Source organism: Dendrobates tinctorius, unplaced genomic scaffold (assembly GCF_039654945.1).
Source record: "Dendrobates tinctorius isolate UK_male_01 unplaced genomic scaffold, ASM3965494v1 ptg000056l, whole genome shotgun sequence".
Lineage (NCBI taxonomy): Eukaryota > Metazoa > Chordata > Amphibia > Anura > Dendrobatidae > Dendrobates > Dendrobates tinctorius.
This window is the reverse complement of record NW_027361724.1, coordinates 21,893,202-21,911,971: the sequence shown is the minus strand read 5'-3', so window position 1 is coordinate 21,911,971 and position 18,770 is coordinate 21,893,202. Positions and strand designations below refer to the sequence as shown.

General features: G+C 45.0%; 1 protein-coding gene across 1 annotated transcript in view; it reads left to right on the top strand.

The window, feature by feature from the left end:
* DRC11 (dynein regulatory complex subunit 11) overlaps positions 1–18,770 on the top strand; it is a 247,671-nt gene that overhangs the window by 113,316 nt on the left and 115,585 nt on the right. The window contains exon 6 of the mRNA XM_073577592.1: positions 9,923–10,128. Coding sequence (XP_073433693.1) covers positions 9,923–10,128 — 206 coding nt within the window. The remainder of the gene's footprint in view (positions 1–9,922; positions 10,129–18,770) is intronic.

Below are 18,770 nucleotides of genomic sequence, written 5' to 3'. Positions count from 1 at the left end.
TTTCGTTGTGGAGAAAGAGAAAAAGCAGTATGACACTCACCGTTCATGTGAATCAAATCACTTTATTTCACATACACAAGGCATCGGCATAGGCACGGGAGCAATGTGCTGGAAGACGGACTGTCTTTCTCCAAAACAATAACCTTGGCAAGACAATTTTCAATCACATTAGTACCTAAGGTCATCATTGGGTTACATTCTCGTCGATCAATGTCTACAACTATCAGACCTTGAGATTTTAACTCTACTCGCCCCACTTTAATGGTAATCTCTTTACATCCTACTTGTGGCAAAGACTGACCATTGCTGGCAACTACTGTGAGTTCATCACTTGGGCCGCGAGTAGGTTCAGAGACAGCCCAATACCGCTTGTAAAGGATATACGGCATAGTTGTCATCTGAGAGCCAGTGTCCAGCAAAGCGTTCATGGGGATGCCGTCAATCACCACTGGGAAGAACGGTCGCCCTCCAACATACTTGGCTCGCCAGTTCTTTGGGCCTTGTGGTCCTACTCCTGGGGGTTGGCCCTCTGCCCCAGGGGTTGCTCGTTTAAATAACAGAATCTTGCGATGTGGCCTGCCTTGCAGCAGCGACGACAGATGGGATGTCCGTCCTGGTCATAGCGATCGTTGTCTCTCCCTCGGCGAGGCGGGATCCTCTTCTTCCGTAGCCACGGGACATCCTCTGGACTGGAGGCCAGCTGGATCTTCTCCTTTGAGGACACCTGCATGGACTGCACAGTTTTAGCAAGTGCAGCCATACTTTTGGCCAGCTCTTGGACCTGAAGGCGCAGTTCTGTAGATGGATCATTATCCAGAGTCTGTGCATCAGCCCCCACAGGGCTGGGAGGGAAAGATGCTGCTTCTTGGTGGTATGTGATCGCTGGGCGCCTAGGGGGCACTGGACGGCTGACATTTGGTTCATGCAGCACCCGGATAGCCCTGTCCTTGAAGTCTGCAAAGTCTAGGTCAGGGTTTTGTAGGGCTATGATGCACAGCTGTGCTCTGTGGGTACTGGATAGGAGGCCCTCAATAAATTGCTCCTTTAACAGTCTGTCTCCATCTTTCACACTGTCTGGGTCAATCTGCTTTATGGCTCGCAGCGCCTCCTGCAGGTTAAGAGCATAGTCCCGTATACTGTCCTGCGCTGTCTGCTTACACCCAAAGAATCTCATTTTTATTTCAGCTGCAGAGCGGGTGTCAAAGGTGCTCCTTAGCTTAGCCAGGATCTTTTTAACAGTCTCTTTATCAGTGTCCTGCCAGGCTTTTACTTCCCTTTGTGCTGCACCAGTTAGCTGCCCAATAAGGATGTTCACTTTCTGGCTTTCAGACAGAGGATACACCTCAAACAAACTGCACAGTCTCTCTTTAAATTCACTCAGGGTATGTGAATCCCCTGAGTACTGCGGTAGCCAGGCTGCTCCCGGTATATAGGGCATGGACAGCGGCATTATGGGGACTGCTGCGGTGGGCGCTGATTCTTGCGGTGCTCTGGAGGCAGCGCTGGCTGCTGGATTCTGCGGTGCCATTGGAGCCGCAGCTGCGTTGGCCCCATGCATCTTGCGGCGCTGTGGGGGGTGCGGTGGCGTCCACCGCTGCATCTGCTCTTGCCTCAGATATTCTCCTCCCCCCTAGTTAACATTTGGCCAGGCCCTGGGTTGCGCTGGCTTACCGGCTGCCGCTCTGTAGGCTGGATGATCAGGCGACGCCGGGACTGCAGGCCTCTGCTTCTCACTTCCCGCGCGGTGGCCTCTTCCCACGCAGCACTTCACTTTTTCGCGCTTTTCGTCTGCTCCGCCCATGATGGCCCGCCCCTTTGGCTTCCCGCGCGCACCAAGCGGTGGGGTAATGGCAGCAACTGCACAGATAGTCTATGGCACACAACACAGTCTCTGGCACACAGGACCCAGGGACACCGGGCTCCATAAATCCTGTTCGTGACGTCAAAATGGATCACCCACCAGGGCGGTGGGGTACTCGGTACCGGGCCGGTATCTCAGAGGGAAGTGTCACAGTAGCGGTGACCCGGTCCATGGCCCTTGGCGTCCATGTAAAAGGGGTTAAGAGTGGCTGGTTAAAGTTTATAAGTGGATGATACGTGACGCCACCTGTGGTGATCGGCAATGAAGGGGTTAAGCCGACGCTGCAGGCAGATCCTCTGGGACAGATGGTATAAGGCAGCAAGATGTAATAGCTCCCCACAGGTAGAGGTAGGTGTTGAGGAAGAGGGTGTAGTGTCTGGCACAGAGACGTAGCAGTGCTGGAGGGTTTGCAGGAAGAATGCAATGACACAACAGGGTGCAGTTTCCGTTACCTTTACTGTGCTTTGTAAGTGCAGTCCAGGGTCCAGATTACAGATGGAACAGAGGCTGGCCAGCTTGGAAGCAACTTAGGAATCTCTCTATGCAGATGGGTTGTGTAGTCTCCTTTCTAGCGCTTTCTGAGGTACTTGCAGTACTGTGTCACACTGAAGTTCCACTTGCTTGTTCTCTTTTAGAACTCCCTCGTATGGCAGACAGCTGTAGCCTCCTTCTTCTGGCTCACACATTGCTGTTGTGCCTCCGAGTCTTATGTGGGAACAGAGCATTTACAGCTTGCTATTCCTCCGATTTCTGCTGCAGGAACATCAGTATCTGTACAACCTTGGAGACCGGACTCTAGATCATGCGCTACAGCTAGAAGTGAGCCTGAACTCTGCTCAATCTTCCAGCTCTTCTCACATCCACACACGTTTCCCTCCTCACACAAACTAACTAATTTCCCCTTCCTGGTCCCAGAGAGCAGCCCTTCCCCCAGTTTTGGTTCAAAGCTCCCTCTGCTGACCTGGAGTGGGAACTGTGCTGTGTGTTGTATTTAACTGATAGAGAGACCCTTCGTTGCTTCCAAGCATGACATCACACTCCCTAGGAGGTGTCATGATCCAAGGTGGATCTGACAGTTTAAATGCACAAAGTGAACTTTTTTTCCTTTGGCTTGGTGCCAAAGTGGGTTGATTGCCCCCGGTGGCCATTAGAATTATTACACGTGGTGTCGTTCATTCTAAGTTGCCCCGGTGGTGGTGAGCGGTAGTGCACTTTAGTTTCTTTGGTTTAATGTGCACTTAATTACAAATCAGGTTTTAGGCTCTATAAAAGGGAGCCAGGTGGGTTAAATCACTGTTGATGATATTGTGTTCGTCATTTGGGAAACAAGCCTGGGTGAGGAAGGAGCTGAACATGAGTCCTGCGCAGCCCAGCCAGAGGGGACGAGTGGCAGCTATGTGGTCTGCAAGGAGGTCTGGCATGGCGTGGTGGAGTCACAGTTTATGGTGTCGGCAGGAAGTGCTTGCATGGCTTGGTGGAGTGACGACTATGGAGAGAGTTGCGCTCAGCATGTGGGACTTGGTTGCTGAGAGCTGGACTCAAGCATGCTTGACTTTTTGGGCAGGAGCTGAACTCATCTTTGGGACTGTATTACTGGACTTCTGCAATTGGTGGTTGACTCTGCTCCAAGGCTGCACTATGGTAAAGGATCCAGTTATGGTGATGGATCTGGGTGGAGGAGAAGATGCACACAGGTGGTGGGCTCTGTTGCTAGGAGCGTATGCAACAGAGCAAAGCTAAGTGGTGTTTCCCCTGTATTGTCATTTTCCCTCATGTGTGTTTAGTGCAGTGGTGGTATTAGTTTCTGCACCGACCAATTCCCTAGTGAGGGTTTAGGTCAGGGCGAGCTATGGTTTTTAGGTTCCTGTTGCGCGCCCGGTGTGGAACCGGCATAGGGAATGTTAGGAGTGCAGGGACACTGGCTCAGGGGAGTACAGGAGGTCTCCAATTCCCTATTCCCTATTGCAGGGCCCACCATTGTTAATGTTACCCAGGTTCCCCCTTTATTATTTAAATTTGCCTTACTGGAGGCAGGGTTTCCAGATTTACGTGTAATACCTAAATTCGCCTGATGGAGGCGGCATATCCAGCTGCATGTTTTATTATTTAAATTCGCCCCACTGGAGGCACTGTATCCAGGGTCACGGGTGTCTTATGGGTTCGCCTTGCGGTACTCGCTGCGTCCAGACACACGTGACCATGACATTATCACCAACCCTATATTTTTTTCTGGTGAGCCTTGGCCATGTGGAAACCGCTGAGTAATTGCTGCCGGGCCTTATTGAGGTGAGTGGGGTGCGGCAAGGTGTTTAGAGCCGCTGCAGCAGCAGTTATCAGGGTCTGGGGCCTCTGCTCAGGTAACCAGGAAATCAAAATGGCGGCTTTGGCAAATTGCGGGTCTGGCAAAAGCCCCTTGAGTCGCTGCTGGGGAGCGGGACTTGTTCATACAGGTGGACGTAACCAGACAGGTGGGTGGAGTTGGTGATCCCCATGGTGCTGTCTGGGGTTCCCCGAGGTGAAGGGGTACGTCCCTGTAGTGAGCAGACTGGTGATAGTCTGCGGGGCTCACGCCAAATCTTCAATACCACCGAAGAAGCCGCCCCTCCTGGTCGTTTGGAGGAAGGCGACCAGCGAGTGTATTTTTCCTCCATGTCCCTGCAGCTTTGGTAAAAGCCCCCTAGAGTCGCTGCTGGGGAGTGGGACTTGTTCATACAGGTGGACGTAACCAGACAGGTGGGTGGAGTTGGTGATCCCCATGGTGCTGTCTGGGGTTCCCCGAGGTGAAGGGGTACGTCCCTGTAGTGAGCAGACTGGTGATAGTCCGCGGGGCTCACGCTAAATCTTCAATTCCACCGAAGAAGCCGCCCCTCCTGGTCGTTTGGAGGAAGGCGACCAGCGAGTGTATATTTCCTCCATATCCCGGTCCCTTCACCTCCAGGTGTGAGCAGCAGGTGCGCTGCGGGGGAGTGAGGGCATATCTCAACCCTCGCCATTAACTAACCCTGGGAGGCGCAGACCTCATGGTGAAAGGGTTGGACGGTGGTGTCCCTTGGTGAATAGCGGGGGTGTGAGTGTGGTGACAGCGGAGGGACGCCTCTGTTGTCAAATCTAGAATGAGTTCACCACATTTATGACTAACGAATGTGTGCAATAAACGTTCAGGTCCCGACCTGTGTGTGAACGAGCATGTATGGGTGGCCACCAAAAAACATCTTGTGAAAGTGTGTTGTGGAGTCTGATCAGCTCATAGCAAACATACACATACATAAACTCGTTCCCCAGGTCGGCGCTGTGGAGATGAGTGGTGCCTCCAGACCATTTATTGCCAATTCCAGCGGCGCGTTTGTCATAAACCTGAAGTTTCAGGTGGTGGTGGGGTGAACCCAGGATCTGGGCATTCCCGCTGTAGGTGTTTCCCTTATGAGGAGTGGTCTTGAGGGTCCAGAGGCCCCTCATTAAGGAGGGGGTACTGTCATGACCCAAGGTGGATCTGACAGTTTAAATGCACAAAGTGAACTTTTTTTCCTTTGGCTTGGTGCCAAAGTAGGTTGATTGCCCCCGGTGGCCATTAGAATTATTACACGTGGTGTCGTTCATTCTAAGTTGCCCCGGTGGTGGTGAGCGGTAGTGCACTTTAGTTTCTTTGGTTTAATGTGCACTTAATAACAAATCAGGTGTTAAGCTCTATAAAAGGGAGCCAGGTGGGTTCAATTACTGTTGGTGATATTGTGTTCGTCATTTGGGAAGCAAGCCTGGGTGAGGAACGAGCTGAACATGAGTCCTGCGCAGCCCAGCCAGAGGGGACGAGTGGCAGCTATGTGGTCTGCAAGAAGGTCTGGCATGGCATGGTAGAGTCACAGTTTATGGTGTCAGCAGGAAGTGCTTGCATGGCTTGGTGGAGTGATGACTATGGAGAGAGTTGCACTCAGCATGTGGGACTTGGTTGCTGAGAGCCGGACTCAAGCATGCTTGACTTTTTGGGCAGGAGCTGAACTCATCTTTGGGACTCTGTTACTGGACTTCTGCAATTGGTGGTGGACTCTGCTCCAAGGCTGCACTATGGTGAAGGATCCAGTTATGGTGATGGATCCGGGTGGAGAAGGAGATGCACACAGGTGGTGGGCTCTGTTGCTAGGAGCGTATGCAACAGAGCAAAGCTAAGTGGTGTTTCCCCTGTATTGTCATTTTCCCTCATGTGTGTTTAGTGCAGTGGTGGGATTAGTTTCCGCACCGACCAATTCCCTAGTGAGGGTTTAGGTCAGGGCGAGCTATGGTTTTTAGGTTCCTGTTGCGCGCCCGGTGCGGAACTGGCATAGGGAACGTTAGGAGTGCAGGGACACTGGCTCAGGGGTGTACAGGAGGTCTCCACTTCCCTATTCCCTATTGCAGGGCCCACCATTGATAATGTTACCCAGGTTCCCCTTTTATTATTTAAATTCGCCTTACTGGAGGCGGGGTTTCCAGATTTACGTTTAATACCTAAATTCGCCTGTTGTAGGCGGTGTATCCAGCTGCACGTTTTATTATTAAAATTCGCCCCACTGGAGGCACTGTATCCAGGGTCACGGGTGTCTTATGGGTTCGCCTTGCGGTACTCGCTGCGTCCAGACACACGTGACCGTGACAGAAAAGGTAGGTAATGCCACTGTGGCGACCATACTCCTGGGGGCGCCACAATAGCCGTTTCTTATTTTTCTTGGATAACTGAAGACCATTACAGAGGAATGAATCATGTGGTTCCATATTAAATAGCCATTTCATTAGGGATCTAATTTTATACTTTGCATAGAAAAACATAAGGTTAAGGCAGTTTTCACTAATATCACACAGAAAAGTGGCTAATTGTTAAAATGTAACTTTTATTAAGATACACAATATTTATAACTTAATTGTTCCTCCAAGCACTTGGTGCTATAAATCTCAATATTTTGCAAAGATGTTATGTTCCAGGTCTGGCTGAATTTTCATGAAAGTGGCCTTTTATTTTTCCTGAATCTTTTCTGTCATTTTGAGGTTGCGCCAAAAAAAATTAACTTTTCCCCTTTTTTTATGCTGAATAAGCTACTATTTAATAGCAATATTTTTTCATTGTAGATAATAAGAATTTGTGCTGAATTAGAGTCAACACACGCTGACACTCTATGAAGCCAGAGGCATTCCCTGGGTCATTGTTTGGTTTATTTCTTTTAATTTCTGAGTGGTTTGTTGTTGTTTTTTTTCAGTGCACTGGTTGTTTGTTTTATTATTTAGTGTTTTTTCCTATGCTGCCATTTCGGAGGGAAGAGGGGGCAAGACAATCATTTTCCTTTAACCACTTAAGCAGCTGCATGTCAGGAAGCTACTGACAAAGCAATGGCAATGAATGTTACGTGGGATTCTAACAAATAACACGTGGCCCTGGAACTGAATCGTGGGAAGGGCACATAGGATAAGCTTGGGATCTCTTGTCTAACTTTGGAACACAAGGAGGCTGTCGGAATTAACTCTTGGCCAGGGGATATGAACCTGCTACTGCAGCCTGCTAATTAGTTTTCTTCCCAGACAATGAAACATTGTGCATGCCAAGCAGGTGTCTCTGGCACAGTCCCATGTTCCTGAATGGTGAAACAGTATCGGAGCATGGGAGGGGGAAACTTTGACTACACAAAGAAGTTTCAAGTGAAAAAAAAGTGTAATATTTGGGTATTTTATTAGATTATTTTGACTTTTTTCCTTAAAAAAAGTTTTTGTTACTCTGATAGCAGCATGATGTAGGGGCAGAGAATCCTGATTCCAGCGATGTGTCACTTACTTTACTGGGTGCTGCAGTTTTGAGTAAAACCATTTCTCTGCTGCAAATCTAGCAGTTCTCTGAATGCTGAGCTCTGTGTAACCCCGCCCACACTACTGATTGGCAGATTTCTGTGTACACTGCGCATACACTTTGTACCCTGAGCCAACAACCTGCAGCTCCGCTATATCGCTACACAACCAGCTCTCCCCTCGCCTACTGTACCCTCTCCCATCAGTTGTAAGCTGTGAGCCCTCGCTGGCAGGTTCCTCTCTCCTTCTGTACCAGTTGGTGACTTGTATTGTTCATGATTATTGTACTTGTTTTCATTGTGTATACCCCTATTCACATGTATAGCGCCATGGAATGGATGAATGCAATATACTAAAGGAACAGAAAAGCGCAATAGGGTCTTATCCGAGTTAATATTAAAAGATTAAAAGATATTCACTCACCTATTTGTAGCAGAGATCAAGCACATAGGATTCGTGGTCAGCTGCTGCACGTCCAAAGGTTAAACCGAGTGACCGCTGATACATCAATTCTTATGGAAATAATTTATGGACTTCCATGCGCTGCTTGACAAAATACAGAATCCCACTTATGGTGAAAGATTAGTCATTTATTCCCAACGTGTTTCGAAGTAAGGACTACTTCTTCCTCAGGGGATGACAAACATCTTCTTCCCTCAGCCATCTGATCATTGATCGTTGCTACATGTCACACACAATGATGTTGTTTCGACATCGTTGCAACGTCACCAAACGTGACGTTGCAACAATATCGTTCACAATATCGTTGTGCGTAGCAGGGCCTTTAATAATAGGTAACAACTGACGAAAGATTCTTACTTAAAGATATCTAACCACTTATAAATTTCATTAGGCTGGTGAAGTCTTATAATAACTACATGTGGGGCTTGTATTAAAATTTGGCTGTTACTTTTGGAAAATCAGTTAACGCTGGTGAAATAATTGTATGCAATGTGTCATCAGCTTTGAAAAATTACAATTTTTTCTCAAAATGTAACATTTTATGACATATCTTCCACACATTTTCCGAATAGTTTTCTCCGTCCCACTTTTGCTGCACTCTAAATTTTTATAAATGCCATAAACTATCCCAAAAGAGCTCCAAAAGTTTTCCTCAAATTTGACCCTTGAGACCATTTTAGAAAGTTTGTAAACTCCACTGATCTATATTGCTAAAGATCACAATTTCACTGTCTTTTCAGAGTCACACAATGGGAAGCTTTGTCTCAGACTAGTAGCACATAATTACCCATTGTTGCTGCTCTTAGAAAGTAGGAGTTCTCTACAACCGGCCATTCGGGTATTCATTGCTGCACACACATTGCACAGTGTTCTCAGTATCAGAGTTACTTGGCAGGAGGTCACAAGCTCAGAAAGTTTAGATTTCTCCTGGAATACATGTGATTTTGCTTTACGTTTTATATTCAATAGCAACCACAATGTCCAATATTACACCCGCGAGAAGGCATTGTGGACCATGGAAGGGTCATTGGCATATGGAGTCTATGGAACTTCACTTTAAGAAAAAGTAATAAATTAGGGTTGTGTGATTTTTATATGTAAGACGTATAAAGAAATGTATATTATTATTTTATGCTAATTGAATTAAAAAGGACAAGACTTGATTGTTACTTACTGTATCAGTCTGACAAATTAGATTTAGGTAATTTCAAAATGATATATTAAAAAGCATATGTTTAATTTGAGGAAGAACTTTAATGCTGAAGACCTACGATACCAATTATATATATGGACAGATGATAGCCATTGCTATATACGGTACATGCCATAAATCTTGTTTTAGGATATAAGACTTATAGTCCTTTATTCATCAAGCATTTCTTTGCTAATGTAAGACTGCTTGAAATATTGCATCATTTTTGCTCAACTCATAATTGTTCAAAAATGTTGAGTCTTTTGGTCGTCTTGGGCAAGTACCGCCATTGAAGCTTCACTGAGAGGTGTCGCGGCGGAGTACGGATTACAAATTCATTATAATTTATTCCAAAAAAGTGTCATAAATTACAACAAAAATGTACTTCAGCCTCTGACCGGAGTACATTTCTTGCCGTGGTGCAAGGCCGCTGAAAGATGTTCCAAGTTCATTAAGTGGTGTACACCTGTTGATGACTTTGGCACATCTTTCTCTAGCGCAGTCTTCATCAAGACTGGCATACAAATTGTCAGCCTTGATGAATCTTTAAGAATCCATCAGAAATAACCAATCTTAATTAATTTATTACACTCTTATGTTTCCAGGTGCCGCCAGCACACTTCAACAAAACCAGTATGGCAGAGGTGCTATCTGAAAAAACAGAATCCCTTAGGTCTGGGTTACAAGAACAGTATGAAGCTGACTTCCAGCATGCCCTGGTACAGATAAAAGACACTATACGAGAGACAGAGGGTTTAGACATTAAGGAAACACTACAAGATCAGATTCGGCAATGGTTCATAGAATGCAGGTAGCTATGAATCTGGTGTATAGGATCTTACGACAAAGAGAAATGACAGACTATATAAATAATTTACATGTCTTTTTTGTTGTTGTAAGCTTTCATTTTTCGATAAAAGTGAATCTATGGCAAATTTACATGTCTGAGTGTACTTAAAGGGAATCTGTCACCCCATTTTTGCTCTATGAACTGCGGCCACCGCCATCAGGGGCTTATCTACATCATTCTGCAATGCTGTAGATAAGCGCCTGATGAAACCTGAAAGATAAGAAAAACACATTAGATTATACTCACTGGGGGGGCGGGGGCGGTGGGTGTCACGGTCTGGTCCGGCGCCTCCCATCTTCATACGTTGATGTCCTCCTTCTTACTTCTGCTGCGGCTCCTGCACAGGCGTACTTTATCTGCACTGTTGAGGGCAGAGTAAATTACTGCAGTGCGCAGGCGCCGGACCTCTCTGACCTTTTTCCCAGCGCCTGCGCACTGCAGTACTTTACTCTGCCCTCAACAGGGCAGATAAAGTATCCCTGCGCAGGAGCCAAGGGAGAAGCAAGGAGGAGGTTGTCATCGTATGAAGATGGGAGGCGCTGGCCCGGACGGCGACACCCATCGGACCGGACCGAATGCCAGAGTGAGTATAATCTAACTCTTTTTTTCTTATCTTTCAGGTTTCATTGGGAGCTTATCTACAGCATTACAGAATGCTGTAGATAAGCTCTTGATGGCTGTGGCCACAGCTTATAGGCCAAAAATGGGGTGACAGACTCCCTTTAAAAGGGCTGTCCAATTCAAACAATTTTTTGCTTGTCAGAAAGGTCAAAGGACACTAAATATTGATCACTATTACCACTGCCAGGTGCCTGTAAGGCCTGCTGACCACTGCACCCAGTTTCTAAGCACCTGGATACCTTTTCCACTCCAGTGATAGCTTCTGTCTTCTGCTGTAGTCCTGCTGTGTCTGTCCTGTGTCTTCATGGAGGCGTCACGCTGCCAAGACAATCAATGCCTAAAGATGTCATCTCCTGTCATGGACTGTGGCTTACAGCATTTTGTTGCTGTATTATTGACTTTATTTCTGATTGCAGATCTTGATTCTGACTTTGTCTTCGGCTTTGTTCTTGGATTAGGGTTATGTCCCAATCTTTCATTTTGTAACTTGATTCTTATCATGTCACCCCTGCTCCGGTTTGTTACATTCCGTCTGTTATGTTATTGAAAACCCTGGCCGTGTTACTGACTTCTTCATTTTCTTTGCTACAGTTTGTGTACCTACCACCAATCATGAGTATTCTAGGTACCATAACACGAGAATCCGACCAGAGAAGTCCATACCTTCTTGTGGGGTTAATAGTCGAGAATGTGTGCCTAGACCCAGGATCCCAGTCTAGCCAGCGTGCCCCAACTTTAGCTTAGAGCTTCCACTTACTTATGAGAAATGTGACAATTACAAAATATTATGCTGTAGAGGACCCAAGTGATCAGCTATGATTTGTTAGTTAAACTGCCTATAAGGCTTTAATCACTTCATAGAGCCATCAGAGGAGGAATTAGGTGTTACACAGTACCTATTGAAATTTATGGATTATCTTTGCAATACAGGATGGATTATATGACTGGGTGATAAGAGCATAACTATAGTAGGTGCAGTCATACCTGGACCAGGAGCTAAGGGGACCCAAAAGGTCCATTTGACCCATATGAGAAGGATACAACTATTAAAGATCCTTGATTTTAGAGACTTGATTTGGAGTCCACATGCTTCAAGTTATGCCACTGGTGAAAGAAGATACACTTTCTAGATGCCTTCAGTTGTGGCTAATAGATGAAGATCCAGAACAAGGAATTCTATATTAACTAAAAAATTACATATAAGGGTTCATGAAACTAGTTTAGACAACCCATTAAAGTCTAACCCTAGGCACAAAACAAAGACCAGAATTTGAGCAGAGATATGGAGCACTACCTTTCCCGGAAGGTTCAGTTACCTGTACAGAGCTACTCCATGGATTCCCTATGTAAAACATAAACATAATAACTGAGCTGCACAGTCATAATCCAACTATATCTATAGGAGACTTCAACAAATGTGGAAGATTTATCATCCAAACATCGAAAATGAAAACTATTGGGTCCAGAATGAATGCCATATCTATGAAGCTCTTGTGCCACTTTTCCAGACACATCCAAATCTGTCTAGCAAAACTTACCAAAACTTAATCAAAATTTTCTACCATTGTTTTAGTTACAAATTTGACAACAACCAATGTATGATCTGATTTTTCAGCCCGCGCTATATTGGTGTACTCTGCACAATAGAGAAATGCACGCTTGTTTACTGCAACGAAAGAGATGCAAAATGTGCACTTCATGGGCATATACTAGATATTTTAAGTTTTTGTTTGCGTCCATAAAAAGTATATATCCTTTGATTTCATCAGACCTAGAAGTAAATCGCAATTTTATTAAGGACAATGCCTATAATAAGTGTCATTAATAAGCTGACTGGACTGCTGAAAGCGTATTTGTGGCAACTGTAGTCAGCATCACTGTTGTCATGATTTGACCACTCACGGTGTCCTAAGGACACTGTGAGTGATAGCTCCGGTGCCCTATGGGATCAAGGGTGTGCTGGGCTGTCAAGTATTGTGAGTGATAGCCCAGTCAACCAATCTGAGTCAGGGGCATGCTGGGCTGACAGTATTGTGAATGACAGCCCAGCAGTCCAATCTGGCTAGGCCTGTGTGGTTTCCTCCATATGTCACCTGTTTAGGGTGATTACTTGGATATTTAGCTAGCTTTCAATGGTTAGATCATTTGGAGTTATAGCCTTGCTCAGCGGTGTGTTAGTTCAGTGCTCCATGTTGTGATACTTTGATCTTTGTTACCGGATATTGCATATGCCTTTTGATTACTCATCTGTATTACCTCTTTTGTCTGTGTTGAACTCTGATGTTAGTTACCTGATCCCCGACTTTGCCTCTGACTATCTGTTTTTTCTTATCCCTTTGTGTCTGACGTACCCTCTTGGCATTTGACCTCGGACTTTTTGACTCTTTGATTTCCCTGCCTCACAGTTTGTCTGTGAAAAGTGACTCAGCATCACACCTGTTCTATGTAGCAGTGAGGGCAACAGAGAGGCATTTGGCCTTGCAGATATCATAGATTAGAATTAAAAATGTATGCATACTTTCTGTAAAATGTATGTATACTTTCTATAAAATGTAAGTATACTTTATAATGTCAAAGAAAAAACTATTCAGAAAAAAGCCATTCATTTGAAAACCTCGCTATCTCTCCTCACTATATACAGGACCACACTCTTAGTCAAAACCACTTTTTTACATATTTGGCATCCCTATAAAGTTTAGTAGTTGCTGAATATGATTTGTGGTATGTTTAGTTGGTAAAATTGCCTATATATGAAAATTATTTTTATCTTAAAAGACTTTTGCGCCTGGTTCCAGACATTATCAACCCTTCATGTCCTGAAATGAAAATTATATGCTCATGTGCCAATACAACATAATTTTATAAGCTATGTAAGCATAAAATAATAGTGAGACCAAATTAGGCACAATTTACAAAATAATACATAGATATGCATTGCTAACCTCTCTTTCAGATGTAAAATATTCGGGACATCTAAGTTTTTGTATTAGAGCCAGAACTCGCAAACCTCCCAGGATTCAACTGAGCCAAACTTAGATCAACATGGAGTCCTACAGTCACCTACATTTATTTCAGATGAATCAGTTGTTGCAGCCATAATACTAATGCTAGAATGTTCTTGTATTATAGAGACCTGAAAGTGGCCTAATTAAGATACAAAATTCACTTTTTTCAGTACCATGGAGAGATACTTACCAATATTTAAATTGACAAATTTGATCTATTGATGCTCCATCCCAGAAATGCCCTTCAGATGCCCCATTTTGGACAAAAGATTGCATACACCCTTCCCTCAGTGTGGTCCGGTTCACAATATTGCACTGCCAAAGTGATTCAATGACTCATAACAGATCTCTAAAAACATGAAAAATTGATACTGTATATGCAGAAAATGCCTTTGTCAGGCGAATTCCATCGCAGAACCTGCCTTTCTTTCAAAAGAATGAACAAAAGTAATTTTAAATGTCGCTATATATTCAGACTTTTAACCACTTCAGGTTTCTAAAATCGCTAAACGGTTAAAAAAAATTACATGTCCATTCTTCTGGAGATTTCCACTCCAAAGATGCTTTATAGTTACAATAAAAATCAATAGGAAAGCTCAAATTGTGCCCTGGAAAAAGACCAGATTTTTTTGGAGCATTTTGCCATTGTATTTGCTTAAAAAAACTTAGCAGTTTCTTCATTATTCAGTGAAGTGAAGAAAGTACAATAAAAAAGACTTCACAAAAACCATGGGAAAACCCTCCTATATGCTAAAACTTTCGCAGCTGAAACTAAAGGAAAAATGTTCAGGATAATTATCCAAAAATATGACTAAAAAGGCACTTTCCTAAGGCAGCTACTCAGCTACTGACGACATTGTCTGCACATAGCCAGGCTATATACAGTATATATACTGTATTAGAAAACTGAGTAAGTTTTTGTAAAATTGTTTTTTTTTTTACATTTTCAAGATCCTAAAGCTAGTGGAGTGACACAATCTAACCCATATTACACAGAAAAAAAAGTTGTCAGCAGCAATATCACTTCCATGCTAAGACCACTAGGATGCAAAGTCCACCAAGGTCACAAGTCCACTTGGGTCAATAAAGTCCATAGTAATGTCTGACAACATTTATGAGATTCTTCAAAGATTATTCACAGCTTATTCCATCAGCAAACCAATAAAACATATGATGTTTAAACCCTCACCATTCGTCTGTACTTGACCAGGACCCCTGCGAGGGCTGAAACGTGTTATTTTGTTTTCTGGAATGCTCGGAATAAGCTGTGAATAATCTTTGAAGAACCCCCTGGACGCTATCACATTTTTTTTACTTCCCCCCTCATGTTCTTTGGAGGTTATCTGAATCAAATTTGCAGTTTGCAAAAACTAAGCAATGTCAGAAAACAACAGAAACCTTAAATATTGTATTCCCAAATGCCCATTTTTTGGTTCAGTTAATTTAGTATTTATGGCAGGCAAAGGGTGGGGAAGAGTTTTGATCACACAGATGCAGTAATGATGAGTATCAGCAGTTTCTTGACATCCTTCATAGCACAATTAGTATCTCGGTGCTTATTAGGTTGCAGAAGTGAATATATTACTGTCTTTGACGTGACTTGTTATTCCCAACACTAAGGAGCTCAATTTCAAAATGTTCCCCTTTCAGGAAAGGCCAGGTCATAAGTCGTTCTTCTAGACATACAGTAGTAGGTAATCAAAACACGGCTAATGTTGGGCAGTCTTATCATTATTACAGCTCGAGGATTTATTGCATCAGGTGATTGAATCACTTGAGATTCAACAGTAATTATGAAGAGGGATTAAGTTTTTCTCATCTATGACAAGACTGCTTTAGTCGAGCCATAAAAGTTTGCATTATACAATCCATACAGGGGTACATAAAGCTGTCAGTAATTTAAGAGTGTTTACCACTTCTGACGATTGAGTCTGGTTAGCAGCGGGCTTTGCCAATAAGGTGATCCTAATCCTGCTTCGATCCCCAATGTTTAGCTATCATCTGGAGAGAAACTTTCAGTAAGTTGCCAATCTTCCTGCAGTGCCCCCACAGAGGACATTATGTATTACACAGATCTCACAGTAATCGGCACATTTCCCTTTTTGTAATTTTAAAAATGAAAAAAAATGCAATCTGTTTTTTTTTTCTAAAACGCAAAGGAAAAGTGTCATCTTTAACTTTAGGCCTTTTAGGGATCATTTCATCTTCAACTTGGTTAACTTTTCACAAGAACAGTAATTTTGACCAGTTAATGATAGGAAATCAGTTGCATTGCCGGTAAGAATTGAAAATAGTAGACTAGAAGACACCTACTAGATCCTTAAGACAGTCATTCTTTATTACAAACCTTATCCTCACTGTAATCTAAAGTTCACATATTAGTCAATACACTTTTGGACGCAGACAGAATAGGGCCCCTGTGCAAGAACAGTATAGGGGCCTTTTGCAGTCCAACAGCTTATCATAATTCATAATTGCACATGTTTTGAAAATGAGCCTCGTACCTTTGCACAGATTGTACCAATGATATGTCCACCTGGGGTCAATACCTTCCCTATTACATACTCCAAGGAAAACCTATTAAAATCTGGGTTTATTGACTCACTGGGGCATATTTATCAATACTGTATCATTCTTAGACAGTACAAACTTAAGGTGCATTTACACTGCATGAATATAGGGAACTAGCATTTATTCGGTGAAATGAAGTTTAATACAGCTTAAAAAATAATTCTCAGCAGCACATTGCTTGGTGTAAAAAGGACATATGCTGCCCAGAACAATGAAAGTGTCACGTGGGGCTTAGTCCCACTAAGGCTGTAATACCCGGGGGCCCTGTGATGTCCCTATAACTAGGGAAAACCCTGTCTGACCCTCAACCCAGGGTTTTTGCTGATGGTGCAAATGCCTGAGCCTCCAACCTTTCCTTGTCTCCTGCTCAGCCCTGCACTTAACCCTCCACCCTCCACCCAGTGAGGAGACACACCACCAAAGCCCCCACACAAATAAAGACAGACAGGGAGAACTTAAACTGCACTGCACCGCACACACACAGGAATATACAGTAATGTGATCAGGGCACAACTAAACACCAATATGGGAAGGAGAAAGGATAACGACGGATCATACGACACCAGATACGAATCTCTCTCTCTCTGCAACACCTCCACTCCAGACCGGAACCACTTGGTATGAAACACAAGCTATAATCGGCGACGCCCATAGGCCAGCATGACTATTTAAAGACCGTGGGCGTGACTAACCATCCAACCTGGTCTCCAGCAGGATTAACCCCCGAGAGCCTGAAGATCAGGCCGGCGCCACTGAGGCTATAGTGGCTGGAGGTGGAACTACCTCTGCCTGCCGGACGCTGTGGTGTGAACAGCGTCCGACATGACATTACCCCGTCTTCTACGAGGGACCTCCGGACCCTCAAGACTCATAGGACCCGGCTTGTCCGGATGACGACGGTGAAAAGAACTGACCAGCCGATCCGCATGTATGTCTGAGGCTGGAACCCAAGACCTCTCCTCCGGACCATACCCCCGCCAGTGCACCAAATACTGAAGAGTACGGCGTACTACTCGAGAGTCCACTACCTTGGCGACCTCAAATTCTAAATCGCCATCCACCATGACTGGAGGTGGCATCGGCGTCACGTCCACAGAGCCTACCACCTTTTTCAATAAAGCTCTGTGAAACACGTTGTGTATCTTGTACACCGCAGGAAGTTCCAACCGATACGCCACTGGGTTAATGATGGCAGAAATCCTAAAAGGCCCAATAAACCTTGGACCCAGTTTTAAAGATGGAATTTTGATTCTTATGCTCTTAGTAGCTAACCACACCCATTCACCCACACACAGGTCCGGACCTGGCACACGTCTACTGTCAGCCACCCGTTTGTACCTGGCACTCATGCTCAACAAACGCTGTTTCACCCGCCTCCAGACTGATGACAATTGGGCTCCTAGTTGATCCTCCTCCGGGACACCCCCCGAGTCACCCTGACGTAAGGTACAAAACTGAGGATGTTGACCGTACACACAAAAGAATGGAGACTCTCCCGATGACTCTTGGCGGTGATTATTTAACGCGAATTCGGCCAGAGGAAGGAAAGTAGACCACTCCTCCTGGTTGTCGGACACAAAGCATCGTAAATATTGTTCTAGATTTTGGTTCATGCGCTCAGTTTGTCCATTGGACTGTGGATGAAACGCCGATGAATGTGACAACTTGATCCCCAAACGTGAGCAAAAAGCTTTCCAAAACCTCGCTACAAATTGCGTACCCCTATCAGATACTATGTCCGACGGTACTCCGTGGAGTCTGACCACCTCCTTCACAAATACCTGAGCCAACGTCTTAGCATTGGGCAACGAAGACAACGCCACAAAATGCGCCATCTTTGAAAAACGATCAACCACCACCAGGATGACCGTGTTCCCCGCCGAGGCTGGCAAGTCAGTGATGAAATCCATGGAGATTTCTGTCCATGGCCTATTGGGTACCCCCAGAGGCTGTAGCGTGCCAGCAGGACGGGTACGGGGTGACTTAGCCCTAGCGCACGTGATGCAAGCTGCCACGTATGAGACCACGTCCTGCCGGATTTTGGGCCACCAGAAACAACGCGATACCAGCTCTAAGGTGCCCCTCACCCCTGGATGACCAGCCAGTACCGAGTCGTGGTGTTCCTTCAACACCTTAAGCCGAAGATGCAGGGGTACAAATGATTTGTTGGCGGGAAGTCCTGGTGGTACCTCCTCTTGGGCCTCGGCAATCTCCGCCTCTACCTCCGTCGTGAGAGCCGAGACCACTACCCCTTTCTGGAGGATGGGTACCGGCTCTTCCCGAGGTTCTCCCCCCGGAAAACACCTAGACAAAGCATCCGCCTTGGTGTTTTTAGCCCCGGGACGGTAAGTCACCAGAAAATTGAAACGAGTAAAAAACAATGCCCAGCGAGCCTGCCTAGGAGAC